General features: G+C 40.2%; 1 protein-coding gene across 1 annotated transcript in view; it reads left to right on the forward strand.

Annotated features, from left to right (window-relative positions):
* Window positions 1–21756, forward strand: part of MROH1 (maestro heat like repeat family member 1) — a 241668-nt gene that overhangs the window by 42110 nt on the left and 177802 nt on the right. The window contains 2 exon segments of the mRNA XM_077174443.1: window positions 5448–5599; window positions 8846–8986. Of these exon segments, the coding sequence (XP_077030558.1) occupies window positions 5448–5599; window positions 8846–8986 (293 nt within the window).

A 21756-nucleotide genomic window follows, 5' to 3' on the forward strand; every position in this document is an offset into this window, starting at 1 on the left:
GAGTGCCTGGCAGGGCGGGACCAGGCCCGGAGCAAAAGAGCCACAAAAATCCTCCAAAAATCCTCCAAAAATCCCTCAAAAATCCACAAAAATCCCCAAAAATCCCCAAAAATTCCCAAAAATTCCCAGAATTGCTGATTTTTTGGGATTCCCCAGCCCTGCAGCGTTTACACGAGAGCATCCAGGAGTGCCTGGCAGGGCGGGACCAGGCCTGGAGCAAAAGAGCCACAAAAATCCTCCCAAAATCCCTCAAAAAACACCTGAAAATTCCACAAAAATCCCCAAAAAATCCCAAAAATACCCACAAAACTCCCCAAAAATCCACAAAATTCCCAAAAAAATCCCAGAATTCCCAAATTTCCTGGAATTCCCAGCCCTGCAGCGTTTCAGTGAGAGCATCCAGGAGTGCCTGGTAGGGCAGGACCAGGCCTGGAGCAAAAGAGCCACAAAAACCCTCCCAAAATCCCTCAAAAAACACCTGAAAATTCCACAAAAATTCCCAAAAAATCCCAAAAATACCCGCAAAGCTCCACAAAAATCCCAAAAAATTCCCAGAATTCCCCAAATATTTGAATTCCCCAGCCCTGCAGCGTTTCAGTGAGAGCATCCAGGAGTGCCTGGCAGGGCAGGACCAGGCCTGGAGCAAAAGAGCCACAAAAACCCTCCAAAAATCCCCCAAAAATCCCTCAAAAAACTCCTGAAAATTCCACAAAAATTCCCCCAAAAATTCTTAAAAAATCCCCAAAAATTCCACAAAAAATCCCCAAAAAATCCACCAAAAATCCTCCAAAAATCCCTAAAAAATTCCCCCAAAATTTCTGAAAATTGTTAAAAAATTCAGAATCAAATCTCAAAAAATGCTCAAAAATTCTCTACAACTTCCTCTAAAAAATTCAGAAAAATCCCCAAAAATTCAGAAAAATCCTCCAAAAATCATAAAAAATTCCCTAAAAATTCCCAAAAAATTCCCTAAAAATCCCAAAAAAATCCTCCAAAAATCCCTAAAATATTCCCCAAAAAATCTCCAAAAATCCCCAGAATAATGCCAAAACTAATCCCAAAACTTCCTCCAAAAATTCCTAAAAAATCCTCAAAAAATAAAAAAAAATTCCTAAAAAAATCCCCAAAAAATTCCCCCCAAAAAATCCCCTAAAATCCTCCAAAAATCAGTAAAAAATTCCTCAAAATGCTCCAAAAATTCCTAAAAAATTCCCCAAAAATCTCAAATCAATCACCAAAAATCGCCAAAAAATCCCCCAAAAATCTCACAAATCATCCTCAGAACTTCCCCAAAAATTCCTAAAAAATCCCAAAAAATTCCCCCCAAAAAAATCCCAAAAATCCTCCAAAAATCCCTCAAAAACCCTCAAAAAATCCCTCAAAAAAAGCTTCTGAAAATTCCCCAAAACTTCCCCCAAAATTGTTCAGAAATCCCCGAATAATCCCAAAACCAATCCAAAAAATCCTCCAAAAATGCTCAAAAAATCCCCCCCAAAAAAAAAAAAATTCCCCACAAAACTCCCAAAAAATCCCCAAAAATTTCCCCAAATCAGCCCAAAAATTCCCCCAAAATTGCCAAAAAATCTCACAAATCATCCTCAAAACTTCCCCAAAATTTCCTAAAAATTCTCCCAAAAAATCCCTTAAAAATCCCCTGAATAATCCCAAAACTAATCCCAAAAATTCCTCCAAAAAGTCTCAAAAACTCCCCAAAAATCCCCCAAAAATTCCTCAAAAATCCCCAAAAAAATTCCTAAAAAATTCCCCCAAAATGCTCCAAAAATCCTCCAAAAAACTCCTGAAAATTCCCCTAAAAATCCTCCAAAAATCCCTCCAAAAATTCCCCAAATCATCCCAAAAATTCCCCAAAAATCTCAAAAAAATCACCAAAAATCCCCCAAAAATCTCACAAATCACCCTCAGAACTTCCCCAAAAATTCCTAAAAAATCCCAAAAGATGCCTAAAACATCCAAAAAAATTCCCCAAAAAATCTCCAAAAATCCCTGGAATGATCCCAGAACTAATCCCAAAACTTCCTCCAAAAATTCTCAAAAACTCCCCAAAAAATTCCTAAAAAATCCCCAAAAATCCCTAAAAAATCCCAAAAAAATCCTCCAAAAATCCCTCAAAAAATTCCTGAAAATTACTCAAAAATTCCTAAAAAATCCCAAAAAATTCCCCAAAATATTCCCCCAAAATCTCCAAAAATCCCCAGAACAATCCCAAAACTAATCCCAAAAATTCCTCCAAAAATTCTCAATAAATCCCCAAAAAATTCCAAAAAAATCCCCAAAAATCCCTAAAAAATCCCAAAAAATCCCCAAAAATCCTCCAAAATCCTCCAAAAGTCCCTCAAAAAAAATTCCTGAAAATTACGCAAAAATTCCTAAAAAATCCCAAAATATTCCCCAAAATATTCCCCTAAAATCCTCCAAAAATCCCCAGAAGAATCCCAAAACTAATGCCAAAAATTCCTCCAAAAATTCTCAAAAATCCCCAAAAAATTCTAAAAAAATCCCCAAAAATCCCTAATAAATCCCAAAAAATTCCCAAAAATCCTCCAAAAATCCCTCAAAACACTCCTGAAAATTACGCAAAAATTCCTAAAAAATCCCCAAATATCTCAAATAAATCCCCAAAAAATCCCCCAAAAATCTCACAAATCATCCTCAGAACTTCCCCAAAAATTCCTAAAAAATCCCCAAAAGATCCTCTAAAAATTCCCCCAAAATCTCCAAAAATCCCCAGAACAATCCCAAAACTAATCCCAAAAATTCCTCCAAAAATTCTGAAAAAACCCCCCAAAATCCCCAAAAATTCTCCAAAAATCCACGAAAAATCATCCAAAAATCCTCCAAAAATCCCCAAAAAATCCTCCAAAAATCCACCAAAAATCCGCCCAAAATCCTCCCAAAAATCCACCAAAAATCCTCCAAAAATCGTCCAAAAATTTCTCCAAAAAGCCCCAAAAATCCACCAAAATCCTCCAAAAATCCCCAAAAAATCCTCCAAAAATCCTTCCCAAAATCCTCCAAAAATCCCCAAAAATCCTCCCAAAATCCTCCAAAAATCCTCAAAAAATCCACCAAAAATCACCAAAAATCCTCAAAAAATCCACCCAAAATCCTCCAAAAATCCAAAAAAATCCACCAAAAATCCTCCAAAAATTCTCCCAAAAATCCTCCAAAAATCCCCAAAAATACCCACAAAAATCCCAAAAAATTCCCAAAAAATCCCAAAAAATTCCCAGAATTCCCCAAATATTTGACATTCCCCAACCCTGCAGCGTTTCACGAGAGCATCCAGGAGTGCCTGGCAGGGCAGGAGCAGGCCTGGAGCAAAAGAACCACAAAAATTCTCCCAAAATCCCCCAAAAATCCTCCAAAAATTCCCAAAAAATCCCTCAAAAATCCCCAAAAATTCCCAAAAAATCCCCAGAATTCCCAAATTTCCTGGAATTCCCCAGCCCTGCAGCATTTCATGAGAGCATCCAGGAGTGCCTGGCAGGGCAGGACCAGGCCTGGAGCAAAAGAGCCACAAAAATCCTCCAAAAATCCTCCAAAAATCCTCCCAAAATCCCCAAAATCCCCAAAAATCCCCAAAAATTCCCAAAAATCCCCACAAAACTCCCCAAATATCCACAAAAATCCCAAAAAATCCCCAGAATTCCCCAAATATTTGAATTCCCCAGCCCTGCAGCATTTCACGAGAGCATCCAGGAGTGCCTGGCAGGGCAGGAGCAGGCCCGGAGCAAAAGAGCCACAAAAATTCTCCAAAAACCCTCCCAAAACCCTCCAAAAATCCCCAAAAAATTCCCCAAAAATTCCCCAAAAATTCCCAGAATTCCCAAATTTCCTGGAATTCCCCAGCCCTGCAGCGTTTCACGAGAGCATCCAGGAGTGCCTGGCAGGGCGGGACCAGGCCCGGAGCAAAAGAGCCACAAAAACCCTCCCAAAACCCTCCAAAAATCCTCCAAAAATCCTCCAAAAATCCTCCAAAAATCCTCCCAAAATCCCCAAAAATTCCCCAAAAATCCCCAAAAAATTCCCAAAATTCCCAGAATTGCTGATTTTTTGGGATTCCCCAGCCCTGCAGCGTTTCACGAGAGCATCCAGGAGTGCCTGGCAGGGCAGGAGCAGGCCCGGAGCAAAAGAGCCACAAAAATCCTCCCAAAATCCTCCAAAAATCCTCCAAAAATCCCCAAAAATCCCCAAAAATTCCCAAAAATTCCCCAAAAATCCCCAGAATTCCCAAAATATTTGACATTCCCCAGCCCTGCAGCGTTTCACGAGAGCATCCAGGAGTGCCTGGCAGGGCGGGACCAGGCCCGGAGCAAAAGAGCCACAAAAATCCTCCAAAAATCCTCCAAAAATCCCCCAAAAATCCCCCCAAAAATCCTCCAAAAATCCCCCAAAAATCCCCAAAAATTCCCAAAAAATTCCCAAAAATTCCCAGAATTGCTGATTTTTTGGGATTCCCCAGCCCTGCAGCGTTTCACGAGAGCATCCAGGAGTGCCTGGCAGGGCAGGAGCAGGCCTGGAGCAAAAGAGCCACAATAATCCTCCAAAAATCCTCCAAAAAACTCCTGAAAATTCCACAAAAATTCCCAAAAAATCCCAAGAATACCCGCAAAACTCCACAAAAATCCCCCAAATTCCCAAAAAATTCCCAGAATTCCCAAATATTTGAATTCCCCAGCCCTGCAGCGTTTCACGAGAGCATCCAGGAGTGCCTGGCAGGGCAGGACCAGGCCCGGAGCAAAAGAGCCACAAAATCCTCCCAAAATCCCTCAAAAAACTCCTGAAAATTCCACAAAAATTCCCAAAAAATTCCCTAAAAATCCCAGAAAATTCCCAGAATTCCCCAAATATTTGGGATTCCCCAGCCCTGCAGCGTTTCATGAGAGCATCCAGGAGTGCCTGGCAGGGCAGGACCAAGGCCTGGAGCAAAAGAGCCACAAAAATCCTCCCAAAATTCCTCAAAAAAACTGCTGAAAATTCCACAAAAATTCCTAAAAAATCCCAAAAAATTCCCAAAAAATCCCCAGAATTCCCAAATTTCCTGGAATTCCCAGCCCTGCAGCGTTTCACGAGAGCATCCAGGAGTGCCTGGCAGGGAGGGACCAGGCCTGGAGCAAAAGAGCCACAAAAATACTCCCAAAATCCTCCAAAAATCCTCCAAAAACCCTCCAAAAATCCCCAAAAATTCCCAAAAATCCCCAAAAAATTCCCAAAAAATCCCAGAATTGCTGATTTTTTGGGATTCCCCAGCCCTGCAGCGTTTCACGAGAGCATCCAGGAGTGCCTGGCAGGGCAGGAGCAGGCCTGGAGCAAAAGAGCCACAAAAATCCTCCAAAAACCCTCCCAAAACCCTCCAAAAATCCCCAAAAAATTCCCAAAAAATCCCCAAAAATTCCCAGAATTCCCAATTTTTTTGGTATCCCCAGCCCTGCAGCGTTTCAGCGAGAGCATCCAGGAGTACCTGGCAGGGCAGGAGCAGGGCCCTGACCCCACCGTGCGCGGGGACGCCTTCGCTCCTGAGCTGGGGGCGGCCTTCGACACCCTCAGCCTGCAGTGGGCACAGAGCAGGGACGGAAAGGTGGGATTGGGATTGGGGTTTATGGGGTTTATGGGATTGGGGTTTGGGATCAGGGATTGGGGTTTGGGACATTGGGATTGGGGTTTGGGATCAGGGATGGAGCCGCCTTCGACACCCTGAGCCTGCAGTGGGCACAGAGCAGGGAGGGCAAGGTGGGAATGGATTGGGGTTTATGGGATTGGGGTTTGGGGTGTATGGGATTGGGGTTTGGGGTTTATGGGATTGGGACATTGGGATTGGGGTTTGGGTTTATGGGATTGGGATTGGGGATTGGGGTCAGGGATGGAGCCACCTTTGACACCCTGAGCCTGCAATGGGCGCACAGCAGGGAGGGCAAGGTGGGAATGGGATTGGGGTTTATGGGGTGATTGGGATTGGGGTGTATGGGATTGGGGTTTGGGTTTATGGGGTTGGGGTTTGGGGTCAGGGATGGAGCCGCCTTCGACACCCTGAGCCTGCACTGGGCACAGAGCAGGGACGGCAAGGTGGGAATGGAGTGGGATTGGAATTTTTTGGGACTTGGATTTTGGGGTTTGGGGTGTTTGGGGTTTGGGATTGGGATCAGGGATTTGGGGTTTATGGGATTGGGTTTTGGGGTCAGGGATGGAGTGGCCTGCGACACCCTGAGCCTGCAGGAGGCGCAGAGCAGGGACGGCAAGGTGGGAATGGGATTGGGATTGGGGTTTGGGATTTGAGGTTTTTGGGGTTTTTGGGATTTGGGGTTTATGGGATTGGGGTTTGGGGTGTATGGGATTGGGGTTTGGGATCAGGGATTGGGTTTTGGGGTCAGGGATGGAGTGGCCTGCGACACCCTGAGCCTTCACTGGGCACAGAGCCGGGATGGCAAGGTGGGAATGGATTGCGGTTTATGGGTTTGGGATTGGGGTTTATGGGATTGGGACATTGGGATTGGGGTTTGGGACATTGGGATTGGGGTTTTTGGGGTTTGGGGTTTATGGGATTGGGGTTTGGGGTTGGGGTTTATGGGTTTGGGATCAGGGATGGAGCCGCCTTCGACACCCTGAGCCTGCACTGGGCTCAGAGCAGGGACGGCAAGGTGGGAATGGAGTGGGGTTTATGGGATTGGGATTGGGGTTTATGGGATTGGGGTTTGGGGTTGGGGTTTGGGACATTGGGATTGGGGTTTGGGGTTTATGGGATTGGGATTGGGGTTTGGGATCAGGGATGGAGCCGCCTCCGACACCCTGAGCCTGCAGTGGGCACAGAGCAGGGATGGAAAGGTGGGAATGGGGTTTATGGGATTGGAATTTTTTGGGACTTGGATTTTTGGGGTTTGGGGTGTTTGGGGTTTGGGATTGGGATCAGGGATTTGGGGTTTATGGGATTGGGTTTTGGGGTCAGGGATGGAGTGGCCTGCGACACCCTGAGCCTGCAGTGGGCGCAGAGCAGGGACGGCAAGGTGGGAATGGGATTGGGGTTTATGGGATTGGGATTGGGGTTTATGGGATTGGGACATTGGGATTGGGGTTTGGGACATTGGGATTGGGGTTTTTGGGATTTGGGGTTTATGGGATTGGGGTTTGGGGTTGGGGTTTATGGGTTTGGGATCAGGGATGGAGCCGCCTTCGACACCCTGAGCCTGCACTGGGCTCAGAGCAGGGACGGCAAGGTGGGAATGGAGTGGGGTTTATGGGATTGGGATTGGGGTTTATGGGATTGGGATTGGGGCTTGGGATCAGGGATTGGGGTTTGGGACATTGGGATTGGGATTGGGATTGGGGTTTGGGGTTTATGGGATTGGGGTTTGGGACATTGGGATTGGGGTTGGGGTTTGGGGTTTATGGGATTGGGATTGGGGTTTTGGGATTGGGATTGGGATTGGGGTTTATGGGATTGGGATTGGGGTTTGGGACATTTGGACTGGGGTTTGGGATCAGGGATTGGGGTTTGGGATCAGGGATGGAGCCGCCTGGGATTGGAGGTTGGGGTCTGGAGTTTGGGGTTTGGGATGTTTGGGGTTTGGCATTTGGGGTTTGGGGTTTGGGGTTGGGGATTGGGATTTGGGATCGGGTTTGGGGTTGGGGTTTGGGTTTGGGATTTGGGATCAGGTTTGGGATCGTGGTTTAGGATCAGGTTTGGTATTGTGGTTTAGGATCACCTTTGGGATCAGGTTTGGGATCAGGTTTGGGATGGGGTTTGGGAATCACGTTTGGGATCAGGTTTAGGATCAGGTTTGGGATCAGGTTTGGGATCACATTTGGGATGGGGTTTGTATCAGGTTTAGGATCAGGTTTGGGATCACATTTGGGATCAGGTTTGGGATCAGGCTTAGGATCTGGTTTATGATAAGGTTTGGGATCAGGTTTGGGATCAGGCTTAGGATCGGGTTTAGGATCAGGTTTGGGATCAGGTTTGGGATCAGGTTTAGGATCAGGTTTGGGATCACATTTGGGATCACGTTTGGGATCAGGTTTAGAATCATTTTTAGGATCAGGTTTGGGATCACGTTTGGTATCGGGTTTGGGATTGGGGTTTGGGATGGGGTTTGTATCAGGTTTAGGATCAGGTTTGGGATGGGGTTTGGGATCATATTTAGGATCACATTTGGGATCAGGTTTGGGATGGGGTTTAGGATCACATTTAGGATCAGGTTTGGGATTAGGTTTAGGATCACATTTATGATCAGGTTTATGATCACATTTAGGATCACGTTTAGGATCAGGTTTGGGATCAGGCTTAGGATCTGGTTTAGAATCGTTTTTAGGATCAGGTTTGGGATCACGTTTGGGATCGGGTTTGGGATGGGGTTTGGGATCAGGTTTAGGATCACGTTGAGGATCAGGTTTAGGATCACATTAGGGATGGGGTTCAGGATCACATTTAGGATCACATTTGGGATCACGTTTAGGATCACATTTATGATCCCATTTGGGATGGGGTTTAGGATCACGTTTAGGATCACATTTATGATCCCATTTGGGATGGGGTTTAGGATCACGTTTAGGATCACATTTATGATCCCATTTGGGATGGGCTTTGGGATCAGGTTTAGGATCACGTTTGGGATCACGTTTGGGATCAGGTTTCGGATGGGGTTTGGGATCACGTTTGGGATCAGGTTTAGGATCACATTTGGGATCAGGTTTAGGATCCCATTTAGGATCCCATTTCTGATCCCATTTAGGATCAGGTTTAGGATCAGGTTTAGGATCCCCTTTAGGATCCCATTTCTGATCCCATTTAGGATCAGGCCCCCCATCTTTTCCCCTTTTTCCCCCATCCCAGGTGCGCCAGGCGGTGCTGGAGGCCCTGGGCCCCATGAGCTCCCTGATCCCCCCGGAGAAGCTGCAGGAGCAGCTCCCAAAGCTCCTCCCCAGCATCCTCGGCCTCTACAAGAAACACCCGGAGCCCTTCCCCATCTCCAAGGTCTGCAAATTCCTGCCCAAAACTTGGGAATTTTCCTGGATTTTTCCTGGATTTTTCCTGGATTTTTTCTCCAGTTTATTCCGAATTTATCCCGATTTTTTCTTGAATTTATTCTGGATTTTTCCAGCATTTTTTCTCGAATTTATTCTGAATTTATCTCGAATTTTTCTGGAATTTATCCTGGATTTTTCCAGGATTTTCCCCAAATTTTCCCCCATTTTACTCCCAATTTTCTCTCTTTTTTCCCTTCAATTTTTCCAAATTTTCCCTGGTTTTCCCCCAGTTTCCCTGAATATTTCCCCATTTTTCCCCTGGAATTTTCCCTTATTTTCCTCAAATTTCCCACATTTCACCTGAATTTTCCCCAAATTTTTCCTCTTTTTACCTCAAATTTTCCCCAATTTTATTCCCTGTTTTCCCCATTTTTTCCTTCCTTTTCCCCCATTTTTTCCCCAATGTTTTCCCAAATTTTCCAGCATTTTTTCTCGAATTTATTCTGGATTTTCCCAGCATTTTTCTCGAATTTATCTCGAATTTATCCCGAATTTTTCTGGATTTTTTTCTTGGTTTTTTTCAGGATTTTCCCCAATTTCCCCCCATTTTACTCCCAATTTTCTCTCTTTTTTCCCCTTCAATTTTTCCAAATTTTCCCTGGTTTTCCCCCAGTTTCCCTGAATATTTCCCCATTTTTCCCCTGGAATTTTCCCTTATATTCCTCATATTTCCCACATTTCACCTGAATTTTCCCCAAATTTTTCCTCTTTTTACCTCAAATTTTCCCCAATTTTATTCCCTGTTTTCCCCATTTTTTCCTTCCTTTTCCCCCATTTTTGCCCAAATATTTTCCCAAATTTTCCAGCATTTTTTCCTTGAACTTATTCTGGATTTTTCCAGCATTTTTTCTCAAATTATTCTGAATTTATCTCAAATTTTTCTGGAATTTTTCCTGGATTTTTCCAGGATTTTCCCCCATTTTACTCCCAATTTTCTCCCTTTTTTTTCACTTCACTTTTTCTAAATTTTCCCTGAATTTCCCCCAGTTTCCCTGAATATTTCCCAATTTTTCCCCTGGAATTTTCCCTTATTTTCCTCAGATTTCCCACATTTCACCTGAATTTTCCCCAAATTTTTCCTCTTTTTACCTCATTTTTCCCAGTATTATTCCCTGTTTTCCCTGAATTTTCCCCAAATTTTTTCTCTTTTTACCTCAATTTTTCCCCAATTTTATTCCCTGTTTTCCATGATTTTTTCCCCTTTTTTTACCCTCAGATTTTCCCCATTTTTTCTTCCTTTTCCCCAATATTTTCCCCAATTTTCCAGCATTTTTTTCTCAAATTTATTCTGGATTTTCCCAGCATTTTTCTCGAATTTATCCTGAATTTTTCTGGAATTTTTCCTGGATTTTTCCAGGATTTTCCCCAAATTTTCCCCCATTTTACTCCCAATTTTCTCCCTTTTTTTTCACTTCACTTTTTCTAAATTTTCCCTGAATTTCCCCCAGTTTCCCTGAATATTTCCCATTTTTTCCCCTGGAATTTTCCCTTATTTTCCTCATATTTCCCACATTTCACCTGAATTTTCCCCAAATTTTTCCTCTTTTTACCTCAATTTTCCCCAATTTTATTCCCTGTTTTCCCCATTTTTTCCTTCCTTTTCCCCATTTTTTCCCAAATTTTTTCCCAAATTTTCCAGCATTTTTTCTCAAATTTATTCTGAATTTATCCCGAATTTTTCTGGAATTTTTCCTGGATTTCTCCAGGATTTTCCCCAAATTTCCCCCCATTTCACTCCCTTCAATTTTTCTGAATTCTCCTTGAATTTCCCCCTGGTTTTCCCCCAGTTTCCCTGAATATTTCCCAATTTTTCCCCTGGAATTTTCCCTTATATTCCTCATATTTCCCACATTTCACCTGAATTTTCCCCAAATTTTTCCTCTTTTTACCTCAAATTTTCCCCAATTTTATTCCCTGTTTTCCCCCATTTTTTCCTTCCTTTTCCCCCATTTTTTCCCAAATATTTTCCCAAATTTTCCAGCATTTTTTCTTGAATTTATTCTGGATTTTTCCAGCATTTTTTCTCGAATTTATTCTGAATTTATCCTGAATTTTTCTGGAATTTTTCCTGGATTTTTCCGGATTTTCCCCAAATTTTCCCCCATTTTACTCCCTTCAATTTTTCTGAATTCTCCTTGAATTTCCCCCTGGTTTTCCCCCAGTTTCCCTGAATATTTCCCATTTTTCCCCTGGAATTTTTCCCTTATTTTCCTCAGATTTCCACATTTCACCTGAATTTTCCCCAAATTTTTTCCTCTTTTACCTCAATTTTCCCCCGTTTTATTCCCTGTTTTCCATGATTTTTCCCCTTTTTTTACCCTCAGATTTTCCCCATTTTTTCCTTCCTTTTCCCCAATATTTTCCCCAATTTTCCAGCATTTTTTCTCAAATTTATTCTGGATATTCCCAGCATTTTTCTCGAATTTATCCTGAATTTTTCTGGAATTTTTCCTGGATTTTTCCAGGATTTCCCCCAAATTTCCCCCATTTTACTCCCAATTTTCTCCCTTCAATTTTTCTAAATTTTCCCTGAATTTCCCCCTGGTTTTCCCCCAGTTTCCCTGAATATTTCCCCATTTTCCCCCTGAATTTTCCCTTATTTTCCTCAGATTTCCCACATTTCACCTGAATTTTCCCCAAATATTTCCTCTTTTTACCTCAATTTTCCCCAGTTTTATTCCCTGTTTTCCTTGAATTTTCCCCAAATTTTTCCTCTTTTTACCTCAATTTTCCCCCGTTTTATTCCCTGTTTTCCATGATTTTTCCCCTTTTTTTACCCTCAGATTTTCCCCATTTTTTTCCTTCCTTTTCCCCAATTTTTTCCCAAATTTTCCAGCATTTTTTCTCGAATTTTTCCTGGATTTTTCCAGCATTTTTTCTCAAATTTATTCTGAATTTATCCCGAATTTTTCCTGGATTTTTCCAGGATTTTTCCAGGATTTTCCCCAAATTTCCCCCCATTTTACTCCCAATTTTCTCCCTTCAATTTTCCAAATTTTCCCTGAATTTCCCCAGTTTCCCTGAATATTTCCATTTTTTCCCCTGGAATTTTCCCTTATTTTCCTCATATTTCCCACATTTCACCTGAATTTTCCCCAAATTTTTCCTCTTTTTACCTCAATTTTCCCCAGTTTTATTCCCTGTTTTCCTTGAATTTTCCCCAAAATTTTCTCTTTTGACCTCAATTTTCCCCAGTTTTATTCCCTGTTTTCCCTGAATTTTCCCCTTTTTTGATCTCAAATTTTCCCCATTGTTTTCCTTCCTTTTCCCCAATTTTTCCCCAATTTTCCAGCATTTTTTCCTTGAACTTATTCTGGATTTTTCCAGCATTTTTTTCTCCAATTTATTCTGAATTTATCCCGATTTTTTTTCTGGAATTTTTCCTGGATTTTTCCAGGATTTTCCCCAAATTTCCCCCATTTTACTCCCAATTTTCTCCCTTTTTTTCCCTTCAATTTTTCCAACTTTTCCCTGAATTTCCCCCAGTTTCCCTGAATATTTCCCATTTTTTCCCCTGGAATTTTCCCTTATTTTCCTCATATGTTCCCACATTTCACCTGAATTTTCCCCACATTTTTCCTCTTTTTACCTCAATTTTTTCCCAATTTTATTTCCCTGTTTTCCCCTGAATTTTTCCCTTTTTTTGACCTCAAATTTTCCCCATTGTTTTCCTTCCTTTTCCCCCATTTTTTCCCAAATATTTTCCCAAATTTTCCCCAATTTTTTCTCGAATTTATTCTGAATTTATCCCGAATTTTTCCTGGAGTTTTCCAGGATTTTTTCCAGGATTTTCCCCAAATTTCCCCCCATTTTACTCCCAATTTTCTCCCTTCAATTTTCCAACTTTTCCTGAATTTCCCCCAGTTTCCCTGAATATTTCCCAATTTTTCCCCAAATTTTCCCTTATTTTCCTCATATTTCCCACATTTCACCTGAATTTTCCCCAAATTTTTCTTCTTTTTACCTCAAAGTTTCCCAGTTTTATTCCCTGTTTTCCTTGAATTTTCCCCAAATTTTTCCTCCTTTTATCTCAATTTCCCCCCGTTTTATTCCCTGTTTTCCCTGAATTTTTCCCAAATTTTCCCCGAATTTTCCCCCTTTTTTTGACCTCAAATTTTCCCCATTTTTTTCCATCCTTTTCCCCCATTTTTTCCCAAGTATTCCCAATTTTCCCTGAATTCCCCATGAGCTCCCTGATCCCCCAGCAGGAGCAGCTCCCAAAGCTCCTCCCCAGCATCCTGGGCCTCTACAAGAAACACCCGGAGCCCTTCCCCATCTCCAAGGTGCCCAAATCCCTCCCAAAACTTGGGAATTTTCCTGGATTTTTCCTGGATTTTTTTTCTCCAGTTTATTCTGAATTTATCCCGAATTTTTCTGGAATTTTTCCTGGATTTTTCCAGGATTTTCCCCAAATTTCCCCCCGTTTTACTCCCAGTTTTCTCCTTCAATTTTTCTAAATTTTCCTGAATTTCTCCACATTTTCCCCCAGTTTCCCTGAATATTTCCATTTTTTCCCCTGGAATTTTCCTTTATATTCCTCATATTTCCCACATTTCACCTGAATTTTCCCAAATTTTTCTTCTTTTTACCTCAATTTTTCCCAGTTTTATTCCCTGTTTTCCTTGAATTTTCCCCAAATTTTTCCTCCTTTTATCTCAATTTCCCCCCGTTTTATTCCCTGTTTTCCCTGAATTTTTCCCAAATTTTCCCCGAATTTTCCCCTTTTTTTGACCTCAAATTTTCCCCATTGTTTTCCATCCTTTTCCCCCATTTTTTCCCAATTATTCCCAATTTTCCCTGAATTCCCCATGAGCTCCCTGATCCCCCAGCAGGAGCAGCTCCCAAAGCTCCTCCCCCAGCATCCTGGGCCTCTACAAGAAACACCCGGAGCCCTTCCCCATCTCCAAGGTCTGCAAATCCTTCCAAAACTTGGGAATTTTCCTGGATTTTTGACTGAATCCATCCTGAATTTATCCCAGATTTTTCTGGGATTTTTTCTGGCATTTTCCCCAGATTTTCCCTCATTTTCACCTGAATTTTCCCTAAATTTTCCCCTGTCTTTAACTTAATTTTTCCCCCAAATTTTTCCTAATTCTTCCCCCATTTTCCCTGAAATCTTCCAAATTTCCCCCAAATTTCCCAAAAACTTTCCCTAAATTTTCCCCAGATTTTTCCTCATTTTCCCCTGAAATCTTCCAAATTTCCCCCAAATTTTACAAACACTTTCCCTAAATTTTCCCCAGATTTTCCCTGGAATTTTTCCCTTATTTTCCTCATATTTCCCACATTTCACCTGAATTTTCCCCAAATATTTCCTCTTTTTACCTCAAAGTTTCCCAGTATTATTCCCTGTTTTCCCTGAATTTTCCCCAAATTTTTCCTCTTTTTACCTCAATTTTCCCCAGTTTTATTCCCTGTTTGCCCTGAATTTTCCCCCTTTTTTTGACCTCAAATTTTCCCCATTGTTTTCCATCCTTTTCCCCCATTTTTTCCCAAATATTCCCAATTTTCCCTGAATTCCCCATGAGCTCCCTGATCCCCCAGCAGGAGCAGCTCCCAAAGCTCCTCCCCAGCATCCTGGGCCTCTACAAGAAACACCCGGAGCCCTTCCCCATCTCCAAGGTCTGCAAATCCTTCCCAAAACTTGGGAATTTTCCTGGATTTTTGACTGAATCCATCCTGAATTTATCCAGATTTTTCTGGGATTTTTTCTGGCATTTTCCCCAGATTTTCCCTCATTTTCACCTGAATTTTCCCTACATTTTCCCCTGTCTTTAACTTAATTTTTCCCCCAAATTTTTCCTAATTCTTCCCCCATTTTCCCTGAAATCTTCCAAATTTCCCCCAAATTTTACAAAAACTTTCCCTAAATTTTCCCCAGATTTTCCCTGGAATTTTTCCCTTATTTTCCCTCAGATTTCCCACATTTCACCTGAATTTTCCCCAAATTTTTCCTCTTTTTACCTCAATTTTCCCCCGTTTTATTCCTGTTTTCCCCATTTTTTCCTTCCTTTTCCCCCATTTTTTCCCAAATTTTTTCCCAAATTTTCCAGCATTTTTTCTCGAATTTATTCTGGATTTTCCCAGCATTTTTCTCCAATTTATTCTGAATTTATCCCGAATTTTTCTGGAATTTTTCCTGGATTTTCCCCAAATTTTCCCCCCATTTTTACTCCCAATTTTCTCCCTTCAATTTTTCCAACTTTTCCCTGAATTTCCCCCAGTTTTCCCTGAATATTTCCCAATTTTTCCCCTGGAAATTTTCCCTTATTTTCCTCATATGTTCCCACATTTCACCTGAATTTTCCCCAAATTTTTCCTCTTTTTACCTCAATTTTCCCCAGTTTTATTCCCTGTTTTCCCTGAATTTTCCCCTAATTTTTCCTCTTTTTACCTCAGTTTTTCCCCAATTTTATTCCCTGTTTTCCATGATTTTTTCCCCTTTTTTAACCTCAAATTTTCCCCATTTTTTCCTTCCTTTTCCCAATTTTTTCCCAAATTTTCCAGCATTTTTTCTTGAATTTATTCTGGATTTTCCCAGCATTTTTCTCCCAATTATTCCGAATTTATCCCGGATTTTTCTGGAATTTTTCCTGGATTTTTCCAGGATTTTCCCCAAATTTCCCCCCATTTTACTCCCTTCAATTTTTCTGATTCTCCCTGATTTTCCCCCTGGTTTTCCCCCAGTTTCCCTGAATATTTCCCAATTTTCCCCAAATTTTCCCTTATTTTCCTCATATTTCCCACATTTGCACCTGAATTTTCCCCAAATTTTCCTCTTTTTACCTCAATTTTCCCCAGTTTTATTCCCTGTTTTCCCCTGAATTTTCCCCAAATTTTTCCTCTTTTTACCTCAGTTTTTCCACCAATTTTATTCCCTGTTTTCCATGAATTTTCCGCCTTTTTTGACCTCGAAATTTTCCCCATTGTTTTCGCATCCTTTTTCTCCATTTTTTCCCAAATATTCCCAAATTTTCCCTGAATTCCCCCAGTTTCCCTGAATATTTCCCATTTTTTCCCCTGGAATTTTCCCTTATTTTCCTCATATGTTCCCACATTTCACCTGAATTTTCCCCAAATTTTTCCTCTTTTTACCTCATTTTTCCCAGTATTATTCCCTGTTTTCCCTGAATTTTCCCCAAATTTTTCCTCTTTTTACCTCAATTTTTCCCCAATTTTATTCCCTGTTTTCCCTGAATTTTCCCCCTTTTTTTGACCTCAAATTTTCCCCATTGTTTTCCTTCCTTTTCCCCCATTTTTTTCCCAAATTTTTTCCCAAATTTTCCAGCATTTTTTCTCGAATTTTATTCTGGATTTTCCCAGCATTTTTCTCAAATTTATTCTGAATTTATCCCGAATTTTTCTGGAATTTTTCCTGGATTTTTCCAGGATTTTCCCCAAATTTCCCCCATTTTACTCCCAATTTTCTCTCTTTTTTCCCCTTCAATTTTTCCAAATTTTCCCTGGTTTTCCCCCCAGTTTCCCTGAATATTTCCCCATTTTTCCCCTGGAATTTTCCCTTATATTCCCTCATATTTCCCACATTTCACCTGAATTTTCCCCCAAATTTTTCCTCTTTTTACCTCAAATTTTCCCCAATTTTATTCCCTGTTTTCCCCATTTTTTCCTTCCTTTTCCCCCATTTTTTCCCAAATTTTTTCCCAAATTTTCCAGCATTTTTCTTGAATTTATTCTGGATTTTTCCAGCATTTTTTTCTCGAATTTATTCTGAATTTATCTCGAATTTTTCTGGAATTTTTCCTGGATTTTTCCAGGATTTTCCCCAAATTTCCCCCCCATTTTACTCCCTTCAATTTTTCTGAATTCTCCCTGAATTTCCCCCTGGTTTTCCCCCAGTTTCCCTGAATATTTCCCAATTTTTCCCCTGGAATTTTCCCTTATTTTCCTCAGATTTCCCACATTTCACCTGATTTTCCCCAAATTTTTCCTCTTTTTACCTCATTCTTCCCAGTATTATTCCCTGTTTTCCCTGAATTTTTCCCAAATTTTCCCCGATTTTTCCCCTTTTTGACCTCAAATTTTCCCCATTTTTTCCTTCCTTTTCCCCCATTGTTCCCCAAATATTTTCCCAAATTTTCCAGCATTTTTTCTCGAATTTATTCTGGATTTTCCCAGCATTTTTTCTCAAATTTATTCTGAATTTATCCCGATTTTTTTCTGGAATTTTTCCTGGATTTTTCCAGGATTTTCCCCAAATTTCCCCCCATTTTACTCCCTTCAATTTTTCTGAATTCTCCTGAATTTCCCCCTGGTTTTCCCCCAGTTTCCCTGAATATTTCCCAATTTTTCCCCTGGAATTTTCCCTTATTTTCCTCAGATTTCCCACATTTCACCTGAATTTTCCCCAAATTTTTCCTCTTTGTACCTAATTTTTCCCAGTTTTATTCCCTGTTTTCCATGATTTTTTCCCCTTTTTTTACCCTCAGATTTTTCTCCATTTTTTCCTTCCTTTTCCCCAATATTTTCCCCATTTTTCCAGCATTTTTTCTCAAATTTATTCTGGATTTTCCCAGCATTTTTCTCGAATTTATCCTGAATTTTTCTGGAATTTTTCCTGGATTTTTCCAGGATTTTCCCCAAATTTCCCCCCATTTTACTCCCTTCAATTTTTCCAAATTTTCCCCGAATTTCCCCACATTTTCCCCCAGTTTCCCTGAATATTTCCCAATTTTTTCCCCTGGAATTTTCCCTTATATTCCTCATATTTCCCACATTTCACCTGAATTTTCCCCAAATTTTTCCTCTTTTTACCTCAATTTTTCCCAATTTTATTTCCCTGTTTTCCCTGAATTTTCCCCTTTTTTTTGACCTCAAATTTTCCCCATTTTTTCCTTCCTTTTGCCCATTTTTTCCCAAATTTTTTCCCCAATTTTCCAGCATTTTTTCTTGAACTTATTCTGGATTTTTCCAGCATTTTTTCTCAAATTTATTCTGAATTTATCTGGGATTTTTTTCTGGATTTTTTTCTGGAATTTTTCCTGGATTTTCCCCAAATTTCCCCCCATTTTACTCCCAATTTTCTCCCTTCAATTTTTCCAATTTTCCCTGAATTTCCCCCAGTTTCCCTGAATATTTCCCAATTTTTCCCCTGGAATTTTCCCTTATTTTTCTCACATTTCCCACATTTCACCTGAATTTTCCCCAAATTTTTCCTCTTTTTACCTCAAATTTTCCCAGTTTTATTCCCTGTTTTCCCTGAATTTTTCCCCAAATTTTTCCTCTTTTTACCTCAGTTTTTTCCCCAATTTTATTCCCTGTTTTCCCCTGAATTTTCCCCTTTTTTGACCTCGAAATTTTCCCCATTGTTTTCCATCCTTTTTCTCCATTTTTTCCCAAAGATTCCCAAATTTTCCCTGAATTTCCCCCAGTTTCCCTGAATATTTCCCAATTTTTCCCCTGGAATTTTCCCTTATTTTCCTCATATTTCCCACATTTCACCTGAATTTTCCCCAAATTTTCCTCTTTTTACCTCAATTTTTCCAATTTTATTTCCCTGTTTTCCCTGAATTTTCCCCTTTTTTTCCTCTTTTTACCTCAGTTTTTCCCCAATTTTATTCCCTGTTTTCCCTGAATTTTCCCCCTTTTTTGACCTCAAATTTTCCCCATTGTTTTCCATCCTTTTTCTCCATTTTTTCCCAAATATTCCCAAATTTTCCCTGAATTTCCCCCAGTTTCCCTGAATATTCCCAATTTTTCCCCTGGAATTTTCCCTTATATTCCTCATATTTCCCACATTTCACCTGAATTTTCCCCAAATTTTTTCCTCTTTTTACCTCAATTTTTCCCAATTTTATTTCCCTGTTTTCCCTGAATTTTCCCCTTTTTTTTGACCTCAAATTTTCCCCATTTTTTTCCTTCCTTTTGCCCCATTTTTTTCCCAAATTTTTTCCCCAATTTTCCAGCATTTTTTCCTTGAACTTATTCTGGATTTTTCCAGCATTTTTTCTCAAATTTATTCTGAATTTATCTGGGATTTTTTTCTGGAATTTTTCCTGGATTTTCCAGGATTTTCCCCAAATTTCCCCCCATTTTACTCCAATTTTGTCCCTTCAATTTTTTCCAAATTTTCCCTGAATTTCCCCCAGTTTCCCTGAATATTTCCCAATTTTTTCCCCTGGAATTTTCCCTTATTTTCCTCATATGTTCCCACATTTCACCTGAATTTTCCCCAAATTTTTCCTCTTTTTACCTCATTTTTCCCAGTATTATTCCCTGTTTTCCCTGAATGTTCCCCAAATTTTTTCCTCTTTTTACCTCAATCTCCCCAATTTTATTCCCTGTTTTCCCTGAATTTTTCCCAAATTGTCCCCGAATTTTTCCCCTTTTTTAACCTCAAATTTTCTCCATTTTTTCCTTCCTTTTCCCCAATGTTTTTCCCAAATTTTCCAGCATTTTTTCTCGAATTTATTCTGGATTTTCCCAGCATTTTTCTCCAATTTATTCTGAATTTATCCCGATTTTTTTCTGGAATTTTTCCTGGATTTTTTCTAGGTTTTCCCCAAATTTCTCCCCATTTTACTCCCAATTTTCTCCTTCAATTTTTCCAAATTTTCCCTGAATTTTCCCCCAGTTTCCCTAATTTTTCCCCAGATTTTTCTGGAATTTTCCCTTATTTTCCTCAGATTTCCCACATTTCACCTGAATTTTCCCCAAATTTTTCCTCTTTTAACCTCAATTTTCCCCCGTTTTATTCCCTGTTTTCCCTGAATTTTTCCCAAATTTTCCCCGAATTTTCCCCCCTTTTTTAACCTCAAATTTCCCCCATTGTTTTCCTTCCTTTTCCCAGTGTTTTCCCCAAATATTTTCCCAAATTTTCCAGCATTTTTTCTTGAATTTATTCTGGATTTTTCCAGCATTTTTTCTCAAATTTATTCTGAATTTATCCCGAATTTTTCTGGAATTTATCCTGGATTTTTCCAGGATTTTCCCCAAATTTCCCCCCATTTTACTCCCTTCAATTTTTCTGAATTCTCCCTGAATTTCCCCCTGGTTTTCCCCCGGTTTCCTGAATATTTCCCAATTTTTCCCCAAATTTTCCCTTATTTTCCTCAGATTTCCCACATTTCACCTGAATTTTCCCCAAATTTTTCCTCTTTTTACCTCAATTTTTCCCAGTTTTATTCTCTGTTTTCCCTGAATTTTTCCCAAATTGTCTCTGAATTTTTCCCTGTTTTGACCTCAAATTTTCCCCATTTTTTTCCATCCTTTTCCCCCATTTTTTCCCAAATATTCCCAATTTTCCCCTGAATTCCCCATGAGCTCCCTGATCCCCCCGGAGAAGCTGCAGGAGCAGCTCCCAAAGCTCCTCCCCAGCATCCTGGGCCTCTACAAGAAACACCCGGAGCCCTTCCCCATCTCCAAGGTGCCCAAATCCCTCCCAAAACTTGGGAATTTTCCTGGATTTTTCCTGGATTTTTTTTCTCCAGTTATTCTGAATTTATCCCGAATTTTTCTGGAATTTTTCCTGGATTTTTCCAGGATTTTCCCCAAATTTTCCCCCATTTTACTCCCAATTTTCTCCCTTCAATTTTCCAACTTTTCCCTGAATTTCCCCCAGTTTCCTGAATATTTCCCATTTTTTCCCCTGGAATTTTCCCTTATTTTCCTCAGATTTCCCACATTTCACCTGAATTTTCCCCAAATTTTTCCTCTTTTTACCTCAATTTTTCCCAGTTTTATTCCCTGTTTTCCCTGAATTTTCCCCAAATTGTCTCTGAATTTTCCCCCTTGTTTGACCTCAAATTTTCCCCATTTTTTCCTTCCTTTTCCCCCATTTTTTCCCAAATATTTTCCCAAATTTTCCAGCATTTTTTTATCAAATTTATTCTGGATTTTTTCCAGCATTTTTCTCAAATTTATTCTGGATTTTTCCTGGATTTTTCCCCAAATTTCCCCCATTTCACTCCCATATTTCTCCCTTTTTTTCCCCTTCAATTTTTTCTAAATTTCCCCTCTATTTCCCCTCCTTTTCCCCCAGTTTCCCTGAATATTTCCCAATTTTTCCCCAAATTTTCCCTGAATTTTCCTCTTTTCCCACCCAATTTTCTGTGAATTTTCCCTGAATTTTTCTTGAGTATTTCCCAAATTTTCCCAAAATTTTCCCAAATATTTCCCAACTTTCCCTGAATTTTCCCAAAGTTTTCACTCAATTTTCCCCAAATTTCCCTGAATTTCTCCCCCATATTTTCTGGAATATTCCCAAAATTTCCCCACATTTCCCCTTTTTCCCCCATTTTTTCCTGAATTTTCCCCCTGAATTTTCCCAGAATTTTTCCCTAATTTCCCCCGATTTTTTCCCCAAATTTGCTCCCGTTTTTACCTGAATTTCCCCCAAATTTTTCCTTGATTTTACCTGAATTTTCCCCATTTTTCCCCGTTTGCCCAAATTTCCTCCAAAGTTTTCCCCTTTTTTACCTCAATTTTCCATGATTTTCCTCAATTTTCCCAATGTTTCCTCCTATTTTTCAAAATTTTCCCCACTTTTGTCCCAAATATTCCCCAGATTTTCCCTGAAATTCCTCCAAATTTTCCTTGAATTTTCCCCAGATTTTCCCCCCATTTTTTCCCCTCAAATTTCCCCATATTTTCCCCTCAATTTCTCCCAATTTTCCCCTCAAATTTCCCCCAATTTTCCCATATTTACCCCTCAATTTCTCCCAACATTTCCCATTTTTCCCCTCAATTTCCCCCAACTTT

This window comes from Agelaius phoeniceus, chromosome 1 (assembly GCF_051311805.1).
Source record: "Agelaius phoeniceus isolate bAgePho1 chromosome 1, bAgePho1.hap1, whole genome shotgun sequence".
NCBI classification, from domain to species: domain Eukaryota; kingdom Metazoa; phylum Chordata; class Aves; order Passeriformes; family Icteridae; genus Agelaius; species Agelaius phoeniceus.